Source organism: Melospiza georgiana, chromosome 1, assembly GCF_028018845.1.
Source record: "Melospiza georgiana isolate bMelGeo1 chromosome 1, bMelGeo1.pri, whole genome shotgun sequence".
NCBI classification, from domain to species: Eukaryota; Metazoa; Chordata; class Aves; order Passeriformes; family Passerellidae; genus Melospiza; species Melospiza georgiana.
In genome coordinates this window covers 128,309,756-128,322,392 of record NC_080430.1, presented here as the reverse complement: position 1 = coordinate 128,322,392, position 12,637 = coordinate 128,309,756, and the positions used below count along the sequence as shown (strand labels likewise).

The 12,637-nt window shown below is 37.5% G+C and overlaps 1 protein-coding gene across 1 annotated transcript in view; it reads right to left on the bottom strand.

Moving 5' to 3' along the window:
• The window catches only part of ANGPT1 (angiopoietin 1), a 150,406-nt gene extending 138,252 nt beyond the window's left edge, over window positions 1-12,154 (bottom strand). The window contains exon 1 of the mRNA XM_058027383.1: window positions 11,641-12,154. Within this exon, the coding sequence (XP_057883366.1) occupies window positions 11,641-11,937 (297 nt within the window). The 5' untranslated portion in view covers window positions 11,938-12,154. The remainder of the gene's footprint in view (window positions 1-11,640) is intronic.
• Window positions 12,155-12,637: the final 483 nt, after the last annotated feature.

Sequence of the window (12,637 nt, the reverse complement as noted above, 5' to 3'; positions counted from 1 at the left end):
TGCTGGATGCAATTAAATTGTTTCTTCACTTAATGGTATAAGCAGCAACCACAAACACTGCTTATGAGTTCATCACAGATAGCTGCAAGGGCATTCCTGGTGACACATTAGCTACAACCTGTAATGCCCCACATGGCATTTGAGTTCCATTCAGCATTTCAGCCTGGGATGCATTTTAGATATACCTTGATAACTAGCAAAATTTGGAGAATTTCTGGTTTCCTCATTAAAACATGATGCTGAGCATCTTCTCTTACTTGCTTTTATATTCTTATGTTTCGAAAAAGAATTTTCTTGTTCTTTTAAAAAAAAGGAAATCTTATTTTGATTATGATGAGTTTTTCTTCAGCAAGCTTTACTACTGCTGAAATACACAGTATTATGACATTTGTAGGGCCACACACCTGTAAACAGTTTACATCTGCATTGTTTCAGGACATTTTACTGAACACAGTGCTGAATACCAAAGTAATTTCTCAGTCTTTTCTGTCACATCAGGAGAAGGTACCTGGTTGTGTGTACTTTAGTGATAGGTTGGTACCTTGGCAGTCACAAATTTGTGGATTGTATCATTTACCCTCCTAGGAATTTTTAATCAAATCTTCTATCAACCTCAAATGGACAGACTTCTTGCTCTGAAGCACCACCCTCACCTACCACCTTATATTTAGCCATTTCTATATCTCTCTGGGTCCCTTACACTTTCCCTGACCTGACCCTCCCTAGACTGATGGTCCACAGTTAGAAACTGAGTCATCAACACCAAGACATTTTGTTTCCAATTATTATTGAATTAATTCTGCTGTAATCATCTTTTACTTTTAACAATAATCTTATGCTACGTGGCAAACGACTCTTCCCTTGTGTCCTCTGCAAATACAGTTGTCTTGTTTATGCTTCCCTGCATAAAACTTTGGTATTGTAACAGGTAAAAACAGTTCTTTTAACAATGGACACAAAGGCAGAGGCTCTAATGGTTAAGCTGTGGGATGTCATGGAGGTCAGTGATGTCAGAGGAGTATACAAAAGAATATTTATTGCATCAGTCACAATTCCTAGAAAAGCCGAGAGATCCATCTGGATCATTCAAGAAAAATGTGAAGACAAACAACCTTAATCATCGCCTCTGTATTTCACAGGCTAAAGTGATAAAGAATTCTGCAGTCCATATCTCCTCCACACAAAAATAGCAACACAGAAAAACCTTCAAGCAGAGCATTGATGGCCTTTCCCATTGACAGAAGTGACGCAGGAAAGATAGGTGGCCCTTGACCATTTATCTCTACTGTGGTAAGTCACACACAGAGTGAAGTATGAAGTTTTAGCCAAGGAACAAAAGGGAACAGTTCATTCAGGAAGAGATTAGATCATCTCTTTGAGCAATTTTCCTTCTAAGCAGATCCTCAAAATTCCAGGCACGGCACCAAAGGCTTCATGGTTTGGGGGTTTCCCATTACTGTGTTGATTTGCTGATGTGGCCTAGAAGGCTACTGGAATTTCCTGATGAGTTAAGACTGGGAAGGGTAAATATTTAACTATAATACAAATAAATATACTTAATACTTAAATGATAAAGGCAGTGACCTAAATCCTCATTTCTGTTACTTTTATCTGCATATGAATGCCCAATTTTTGAAAGGCTGCAGCAGTCTTTGAGTTCTTTGGTGTTGCAGGAGACTTCAAGGAAACAGATTTTATATGAAGCATTTCTCTGAGATTTCAGAAATATTGAGTAATTTCTGCACAGGACTTTCAATTAAAAAAAAACCCACATTTTTTAGGAATCGTACTCTGATAGTGGTAGTGGCATAATTATTTGAAGATCCTTCCTTCCTGAGACACAAATGCATGACCCATAAGTGAGAAGAGAAAGACGTGTAACTGACCCTATGATTCACCCTCACTGTTACCCACACACTGAACTGATGGCAGAGTTTTAAAGAAATTATTTAATACGGTTTTCTTTCCTTCAAAATACTTCTGCATGAGAACTAAAATTCCCAGAAAATAAATACTGCTAAAGCAACTCAAAGCTGAATATATGAAAGTGAAAATCAGCACTGTTAAACAGAACCATGGGTGTTGTAATACAAATTCAAACATTCATTCAATACATTGCCTAGAAAAAGAAAACAAAAACATATATCAGTTAACAACAAATAAGTTATTTTTTCCTAAATCTGCACTGTGCAACACCATATTTGCAGGCAAGAGATTCCAAAAGAAAAATACGCTTTTATAAACATAGGCTGACAACTTTAAAACATTCATAAATAATATGATCCAGAGGGCAGGCAAGTCCACAGCAATCTTGAAGATAAATGAAATGCATCTCTAGAGATTGTACTAGGACTTCTCCTTTGATTTTTGCAGGTATTTAAAATATGTTCTGCGCGTTTGGAGTGTATAAAGGTGAAATATTAAAATACATGTCAAAATATTGAATGTACATATCAAGAATTTGATTTTTTTTCACCTACAATCAGGACATAAGAATCTCACTTTAAAGAATTAATGGCCTTTGGTAATGACTCAAAGTTTGCTGCAACATTTAAAATAGTGGGCAGGACCACTCACCTGCCTCAAACTCAGTGCTTTTCTCTGAAACCTTGCAAGTTACATCTGCAGTTTTAGGTTGGTGTATCACAGATCGGGAAGCTAAAAGAATGACTGCTAACAGTATTATCCCTAAGACTTAAATTTTATAACTTAAATATTTAAAAAAAAAATGTCTTGCATATAGAAAGCCTTTAAGGGAAGTTCAGATGTGAAAAAAGGAAGGATCAGTCTATAAATGGCGCATCAGCCTGCAGTAGAAATCATTTTTCGATTCAAAACTGATTAGCACCAATCTGATCATCTGTGTTCTAGTGTGAAAGAAACCATGCTGTCAAAACCAGACAAATTACCTTCTAAGGTTCTACTCATACTCCAAATTTTCTCCCATAGTTCTCTAGTCTTGCCTAATTTCATCCTAGGAGGAATGCCCAGAGTTTATCTTATCTCTACTGAGATCTCTCAAGCCTCCTTGGTATAAGAGGAGGAGAAAGAATAGCAGTACCCAAATTCTCAGGCAGAACAGACTCAGAAGAAAATTCAGCTAACTGGACCAAGTTAATTTTTGTTGTTTCCATACATTCCTGTGTCAGAAGGAATGCCTGGTACCTCTGTCTGCAACAAGACAACTAGAGACAACATGACAGACAAATGGCAAGAATTTAAAAATAAAAATCCCCAGAAGAAGTGATGAAAAATTATAGCTATATACCTCTGCCATTTTTCTATTGAAGAAGCAGATGTCGTGCATGCACGGAGCACAATCAGGTTTGTCTTGCAACACAGACACATGTAAGGACAGAAATGTGCCTGGGATGGGGAGAACAAAAGTCCAATACTTTTTCCAGGATACATGAAAATTCCTGCTTCATATACATTCTGGAAGGAACAAAAGCAAATGTGCTTTTGTAAAATGTATTTTCAGCAATGCAGCTGGGGAATTGTTCACACAGAATTAATGCTTGTACAACAAACAAGATTTCATCTTGCTACCAGTTTGGTTTTTTTTAAGCCAACAGGTCATTTTGAGGAGAACAACAGATTGATAGCATGTACATTGGTATAAAACATGAAAATGGATTTAAGACACAACATTTAAAAACAGATTTCCAAGTATCTTAAAACCAAACACTCCAAAGACCAAAATGCATATATGTGTGCAGACACTCATGCTCCAGACTCATTTGTTGAAGGGAAAGAAATTTTACAGACTTCTTAGAGAGCTTTTCATCATCCACTTTTTACTTACAGATCTTCTACACAGATTTTCCAACTGCAACATTTTACATGGATTTTCAGCCTATTTCTCTCTCCTTTAAGAAAAGATTAGTAACACAGATCATATGATTCATCACATACTATCATATAACAGACCTTTAAAGTACCTCTCCTAAAGACACACCTATTCCACCACGAAAGTAGCATAGTTCTATTACTCTTACCCTTTTTCTTATTACTTCTTTTTCTTTTTTTTTTTTCATTTCTCCTCCTAGAAGCTAGTCAAGAAAGTTTAAGAAATTTCCTTCAAGGTAGCTCCATGGCCTTGAATACATATTTTCTATATAACTTCCTCTAAGCAATTACTGCATTATCTTAAACAATATTTTGGTGGGTTTGTTCCATTTAAATCGGAAAGCAAATAATTTATATAGTGTAACTTGAGCTTCTTTCTAGATGACCCTGTACCTGTCTTGCATTGACCATCTGCATCATATACATGTTCAGTGCTGAGTGTAATTCACTGTTAGGTCTTGTTTAGTCAGGAAAGTTATGCTAGTTTGATTTGTATCAGTTTTAAACAGGGATAATTGAACTGGTGCAAGTCCCTGATTAGAATTCTTATCCCAGTTGAGTAGTGACTTACACTGTCTTAGATTAACCTGATTCCTAACTAAGACAATGAAAAGTGAATCTTGATCTTTGTGCAGAAATATTAATGAGAATGCAGTGCGAATGTGTAACAATTTATGGCATTTCTAAGTTATCCTTCCAAGTGAATATTCACCACCCTGGCATTTCATAACACTGTCTAAAATATGCACATGTGGTTGCAGAAAAATAATCTTGTGTTAAGTACAGCTTGTTTCATAAGAAAAAGTTTTTTCTAAGAAATATGAAACTACTTCAATTTCCTTTTCCTGATCAAACTTCAACCCCTTAACAAGAGAGGAAATTCTTATGCTACTGGGAAGATTTTTTACACCAGGGCTGTTTATTCAAGACATTTGAGCTGCTGGTGTTAAAGATGAGTTCACAGCAAACTTAAACCATGATGCTGGTTCTAGAAGGTCCTCATTTACTAGCTCTTCCTTATCTGCAATTGTTGTAAATACAGGCAATAAGACTGAACTAAGCTAAACTGTAAATTGAGATGAATAAAAGTACACCGTTAAGTTCAGATTTCGCTTGCAACAGGTCATGCAAACGACCCCAGTTTTGATAAAAACAAGTTTATCCAAAATTTTTGTTAATTTTTGCAAATTAACAAAATTAATTTTTATTAATAAACATTTAATTTTGTTAATTGACAAAAATAAACATTAGCACTGAATGACGAGGTATTCCTCACTGGTCATGTACAGATGGATACAGGTTGGAGCAGCAGCTTGATGAGTTTACAATTTCCTAGCAGTCACAAGTGAAGTGCATACTGCAGGCCTGGACAGAAGTAAAGCTTAAATCCATCACACTTAACTGGGGTGTTTAAATCAGTAAGCAAGCTGCTCAGGATTTTCCTGGGGTCAGTGAAGAGAAACAGGGACTTCCACAGAACTGTTCAGACGCCTGAGTCTTCCTCTGGGCTTGCTACTGTCTCTTGACACAGCACTAAGAGATTCCCCACAGCAAAGAAAAAACTATATGGGTAACTGGCATTCTCCTGAAGAAGCTGGCAGCCAGTGACTTGGACAGGTGCACTCTGAGTTAAAAACTGGCTCTAAGACTGGGCCCAGAGTGTGATAGTGAATTCTATTTCCAGCTGGTGGCCAGTCACTCATGCCATCTCCAAGGTTCAGTATTGGGGCCAGCTCTATTTAGTAACTTTTTTAATTAACTGGATGAGGGGATCGAGTGCTTCCTCAGCAAGTTCACAGACTGCACTAAGTGGAGTGAGAGTGTTGATCTGCTGGAGGGTAGGAAGTTTCTGCAGAGGGATCTGGACAGGCCGGATCTGTGGACCAAGGCCAACTGTACGAAGTTAAACAAGGCCAAGTGCTGGGTCCTGCCCTTGGGTCACAACAACCCCCTTCAGTTGGAACAGTGCCTGGAAAGCTCCCCAGTGGAAAAGGACCTGGGGGTGCTGGTTGACAGCTGCTGAATGTGAGCCAGTGCATGCCCAGGTGGCCAAGAAGGCCAATGGCATCCTGGCCTGGATCAGAAATAGGGTGGCCAGCAGAATTAGTAAAGTGATTGTCCTGAACTGGGCACTAGTGAAACCACTCCTTGAAAGCTGTGTCCAGTTTCAGGCCACTCAATTCAAGAAGGACAGTGAGTGGCTGGAGCAGGTCCAGAGAAGGGCAACAAAGCTGGTTTAAAGACCAGTTTAAAAAAGTGTTTAAAGGTAAGTTGTATGAGAAGCAGCTGAAGGAGCAGAGGCTGTTTAGCCTGAAGAAAAGGAGGCTAAAAAGGGACTTTATCATTCTCTATAATTGTGTGAAAGGAGGTTGTAGTGAGGTGGGGTTGGCCTCTTCTCCTGAGCAGCAAGTGACAGGACAAGAGGAAATGGCCTCAAGCTGTGCCAGGGGAGGTTCAGGTTGATGTCAGGAAAAAAGTTCTTAATTGAAAGGGTGGTTAAGCATGGGAACAGGCTGCCCAGGGAGCTAGCTAGTGGAGTCACTGTCCAGGAAGGTTGTTCAAGAAATGACTGGATGTAGCACTTAGAGCAATGATTTAGTTGACATGGTGATGTTTGGTTCAGAGGTTGAACTTGATCTTGGAAGTCTTTTTCAACCTTAATGATCCTATGATTCTGTAAGTCTAAGTTAGGGTGGGATGATGCAGACCTGACATACCCAACCTCATTACTTTTCCCCCAGTGGTGTTTTTTTTCTCCCCAGGACACACAGCACTGTAGGAGTAGGTTGCTTGGTTGAATGGGAACAATGAGTTCTCAGCACTCTGAAAATTATGTAGCATTTACTGTATATCAGTTTCATTTAGAAAAGCTCTCAGTGCTCCAAATGAGATCTCCCACTGGGCATCTCGGTTGGACAATTCTGATGACTAATAAATGTAATATTTTATTGTTTCCAGAAATTTCCTAATTATGGCTGTCATCACTGTAAATAAACACATTCAGTTCCTACTGAACATTATGATAAAGCCTTCCCTCCAAGCATGGGAAATATTTTTTTAAGTAATTTGCTACCAAATGTGGCAACATGTGAAACTGTCCTTGAGTCTAATTCCCTGATTCTTCTGCTTCTAAAAAAAAGCTTAATTGTCAAATAAATTATTCTTCAATAATGTAAAGCTTTCAGGCATTTCAACATTTGAAGTATTGCCTCTTTCTTGTGGGTATATCAGAATATTCCAAGGACTTGAGCAATTTGACTAATAAAGTTTTGAAAAGGAGGCATGTTCTTGGCCAATAGATTTTTGGGGGAATATAAGCAATTTTGGATTTACACTCAAACATTAATTTTCTTGGAGCAAGTTTATTTCCATCAAGTTATTTTTACTCCTTAAATTTGGATTTTTTACAGATATACTTGCTCATTGAGAAGTACACTAAGAAATCCCACTAATTTGTATTCCACCCTTTGTTTCACAACATTTGTGGGAACTGCACTTCAAATATCACTAGAATGAGGCTCTCCTTTGGATATGAGAATTCATTAACTCCAAAGCAAACGGGAGAACCCAGATTAATAAGTAACCTCTGTGTCTAAAAAATAAATACAGATTTGAGCTGGACACCAAATAATGCCCAGTTTTGGATGCAACTTTCTCACTGTTTTCTTTTAGCTCTGGTCCACCTTGAAAAAGGAAAGATTTACTGGAAAGGCATTCTTTACACAGCTCTGTTAGTAATGCTCCTACATGCAGAATAGCAGATTCCAAATCCATTGATCACCTTGTGTTTGTGGGAGTTTCCAGGAGTTCAAAATGCATTTCCTGGTTGCATTTGACATCCAAATATCATGTGAACTTTTAGGTCACATATTACATTGCAAAATGCCCAATGAAAGATAATTATAAATAAAATGGAATTTTAAACATTTCTTGTGATAGTTTAACCCATGAAAATTGGTTTCTTAATATGAAAAACTTTCTGTCACATTTTCACTCAGCTTGCTGTGTCACATTTCCTCTCTGCTTCACAGCAAGAGTGACAGACAAGGGATTTTCCCATCTTCAGCAAAGTCCAAGTCAAAAAAAAAAAAATCCAAGTCAAAAATCAGCCATTCCACACATATAAGCATATTATATTTCATTGCAGAAAACAATAGTTAAGCCCTGATGGTAAAGACAGCACAAAGGGACAGACTTTCAGTGGAGTCACAACACACAGTGACAGACACTGGCCTTTCCAAAAGCCATGTGTTTCTACATAATGTCTGGACCTCTCAAAACCTAGATCCCTTACCTGCTTAAAACCTAGGCGAGCACTTCTGCTGTTACTGTTGCAAAATAAGGAAGTCAACAAAGACCACAAAAATAATTTTGTCGATTTATTCTGAGAATGAATCTTAGACTATCAAATGGTTACAGATATTCCAGAAAAACTACTCATAATTTGTTTCTTTAATGACTGAATAAAGATAATAATTTCATACTTCCTTGGTTGTAGATGGTGAATAACAGAACTTTGAAGGGAAAGAAATTGAGTTATGGCTGCTTTTTTTTTGCTTTTTTTTTTTTTTTTTTTGGTTTATCTACCTTCTTGTAATACTTGTATGTGTTAGCTTCTAATAGTATTCTATCATTAAGCAATATTTTTAAGCTTTTATAGTACTCTGCTTAAATAATGAGCTAGAAGAAAAGAAGCAGTGGATCATGTAAAACTCACTCATTACTGTTATAGCAATTGTTTCTGCCATTTAGATGTCAGGAAAAGTATATGAAACACTCATCTATAGAGCTATCCTGAATGTACACTGAGTCCATCAATACTGTAAGTTCAGCAAGCCAACAGCAACTTCCTAAGCAAGACATGATGATAACATTTCATGTAACTCCTCTTTGGCAATCCTTAGACACTGCAACTAAATACCAAAGAGTGTCACGTGAGCCAGCCAGTTACTGCAAGAAAGAAAATGTGATGAACTGTTTGTTTTGAACTATCAGTGTAAACATATTGCAGAAATGAAACCCAAGCTTAAACAATGGGGAAAGTTATCCGGTATTAAAATAAACAGTTCTAGGAAAATCTCTAAAAATGTTTACCAAGTCATCTTCTTCTGCAGAGTTCCTGTGCAGAGCATTTTGTCATCTCCCTGGTTTTTTAACCAACCCCAGTTACACTGATTATAGATATGCAAATTATAATGGACAAGGCTGGGACTTAATTGCCTATAATTGGGTCCCCAAGCAAGGGCATTTTTATCCACAATCAAGCTTGTAGATCATCAAAGAAGCAATTGTGCATTAAGAAAATAATTTTTTTAACAGAAAAGTGTACTTCTTTTGCTTCTAAAAATCCGATAGTTTGGATATTAAATAACAATTTTAAATTAAAATTTAGGGAAGCCATGATTCTTACAAAACTTCACAGTAAGTATTTTTCAAATATCACAGAAAGTATTTTTCAAACATCACAGAATGAAAGTGTACGTGCACTGCCCGTGCTGAGTGTGCTCAGAAAATAATTCCCTTTGCCAAACATTGGCTATGTAAATTTTTATTGGAAGTTATATATATTACCTGAAATAAGAAATAAAACTCCTTTATGTAAATGAGATTATTTCTAAAATTCTTAAACATTCTTTTTGATTATAAGTATTCTCTTCCACTAAAAGACCTGCAACTGTTAATTATTCTTTAGTTCAATCACAGCAGGTGCATTGTAAAAGTGTAGAAATTTGAGGGGGAAAAATGAATGCAGAGTATAAAAATGAGATGGGAGATACCTACGTAATATATTCATTACACTTGAGCATTATGCAGGTTTTGAAAGGAAATGAGTTATGGCTGAGATGCTTTGTAGTGGCAACAGCAACAAAGCAAATTCAGTATTCAGAGATGCTATAAAGGAGCTGCATCAGCCTCATTTGTTCAGAGTGAGACATGGTCCTTCACACAGAGAAACAGGTCCTTTCATTCCAAGGAAAACTGACACATGGGGATACATGCATAATCCCAGTTTTATGCTAACCCCTGGGAGCAGGACATTGGGGGCTGGGAGGGAAAGGAGGAGGGGAATAGTTCTGCCCTCAGCCAGTTTTACAATCATTGCAGAAGAAAACAGTCCTAGTATAAACCCCTTTCACTGGGCTTCCTACCTGTTTAATCACTTGGCTCCAAAGTGTGAGAGGACTAACCCTCAGACATTCACACTCCAGAGACTCATATTTCCTCATGATCACTGTGAAACAGTGATCTTAGTTCAGTCTCTAGTGGACAAACACAGAATAAGTTGAGTCTTAGAAGCATGATTCAGCAGGCAATTTCCTCAAGTAAAATCATATGTGTATAAAAACAGAAAACAACTTTCCTCTTTTTAGTGCTTGTCTCAGCCTGCCAAGGCACAGTAAAATAATTTATTTTCCTCTACATAAAACATCCGCTTATTTCCAGCCCTATATTCCCCAAGGCAGATCAAGACATTAAAAAATGAGAGAAGTAGTCTGAAAATTAAATGCTTGGTTATATTTTCTGCACAGAATATTTTCTCTCTTGCTATGGCCAGATATGCAAGGGAACAAACATAATTTACCGAAAACTTAGGAAATCCTCTCTAAAAATTCTAGTAGAGTTAGGGGACCTGTATGTGCTTTTTTAATATATTTATGTCTTATGTACTGTCTGGATGAAACAAAACTTGTAAATGAGATAGGTTAGCAGCAACTGCGCTAATATAAAGTTTCAGCCCAGCTAGTAGAGTCATTAGAATTTTATTCATGTTCATTGTTAGTAAGAACTTGTGTTGGAGTTAAATCCTGTATCTCTCGAGTGGGTACATACAGAAGTTTTCTTGTACCAGATTACATGACTAGCTGCATCACTCAATTGTGTAATTTTCTAAGTTTTTCCAGGCTAAAATGGCAGCATGTGAATGGGAATATCACAAATAGCTGTACACAGACTGTTTATTTATTTTAACTGGTCAGCTACCCCAAAGCATTTTCCTTAGCAAGGTATGGATAATATCTGCGCAAGACATGTAATTTTACACATGTGAGTAATCATGCTGACTGGGACTGTTCATATGAGTGAAATTATTCACATATTTAAGCCTTTCAGACTCAAATTTCATAAAAATAATTACTTCTATTAAGTTACTGCAACACCTTGAAACACATTTTCCCCTTTCTAGGAAAGAATACACATATATAAACACAAATTGAAGCAGGCTGTCAAGACCAGTGTATTCAACATGGTTAAAAACGTTTACTGAGAAGTTTTAGAAGGGTCAATGCCTATATATTTTCCTGTTTCTTTCCAGCAATCAGCTGGGTAGAATAATATTACAGGATCTGTTTATGGAGGAACAATGATATTCTTAACCCAGTGCCCTTTAATGCTGATTTTTTTAAATGCTCTCTTTTGCTGTCACAGTAGCAGGTATCCTGCATGACATCTGAGCTGAATCTGTGAACTATAAGTAGAGCTTATCAGAACTTAGTAAGTTCTGTCCGTAGAGTCCCCGGAGGATTTTTGTATCCTCCAACTCACATGCATGCATATTTTCTTGAAAAAAAGCCTTAAGAAGTCACATCTTTCAGTAAAGTCAAGAAAATTCAGCTCCCAAAAGCAATGTCACTAGGAAGGGTGCACTCTGGCTAAAACATTTTTCTCCTACACAGCCAAGAACTCTATCAATCCTTATTAGCTCTGTTCTCCTAGAAACTAATGAAAACTTTAAACAGCATAAACATCCCCCAAAGAAATCATTTAGTGAGAAACAAAAAAAGCAGCACTTACTTTTTGCAGCCACTGAGTGTAATTTTCCATCACATGTTCCAGATGTTGCAGTTTCTGGGAAGAGAAATCCTGTTCCACGTGAGGAGCATCTCTCTGAAGAGCATTTGTGCTGTACTGGTCTGTTGTGCTTTCACGACAGTTCCCGTCCTGTTCTGGCAGAATGAAAGTGTAGGTGCACTGCCCGTGCTGAACCCGGTTAAATCTTCTCCCACTGCCTTCTGGACCCCGACGCTGGTTAGTACAGCCTACAAGAGCAAGAATCACTGCCAGGAAAGCAAAGGAAAAGAAAACTGACATGTTATTATTACTTTCCTTTCCTGCTTTAAGAAAAACTTTTTCTTCCTCTTTCTTGAAATTTGTTCTTAATTTCCCTCAAAGTCTTTGAAAAAGGAGCGGAGCAGCACACTTTAAGAATCAAGCTTGGATAAACTGGTTGTCTTGTTTTTTGTTTTTTTTTTTAGAATTTCACTGTGAGGATAGCTTCCTTAGTTAAAATTGGGAATATTTATTGCATAGTAGCTAAGATTTATTGTTTCCTCTCTGTTACAGTCCAGCATGTAGCCTGCTTTAGTCAGCTGCATATGCATATCCCAGTCTCTTTCCCCTACACTATCTGCTGCAGAACTGCTATTTTCTCTCAGGCTTCAGTGAGTTTTATTAAGGTTGCACTTTCAAGCCAAGCTGGAAGCAAGCAGCCTTTCACAAGATGACTTGACAGGAATGCGTGTGTGAGTGCGCCCCTATGCTAAGGATGGCTGATGGCTCAGTACAGAGGGATCATCTTACAAACTGGCTGGATGCATGACCTCAATCCTGCATGTCTGCCCAGCCCCTGCTGCACACAACTGCTGGGGGCTTTGGGTGAATTCACGTCAGTTTAATAAGTCAGTCAGTCCACCTTAATACACTTCATATGTTCGCACTGACCTATTAAAATGTAGATAAAGTGTAGAAGTTTGTTGTAATCCCTGTGTAAATATACAAAGCAGTGAAATTA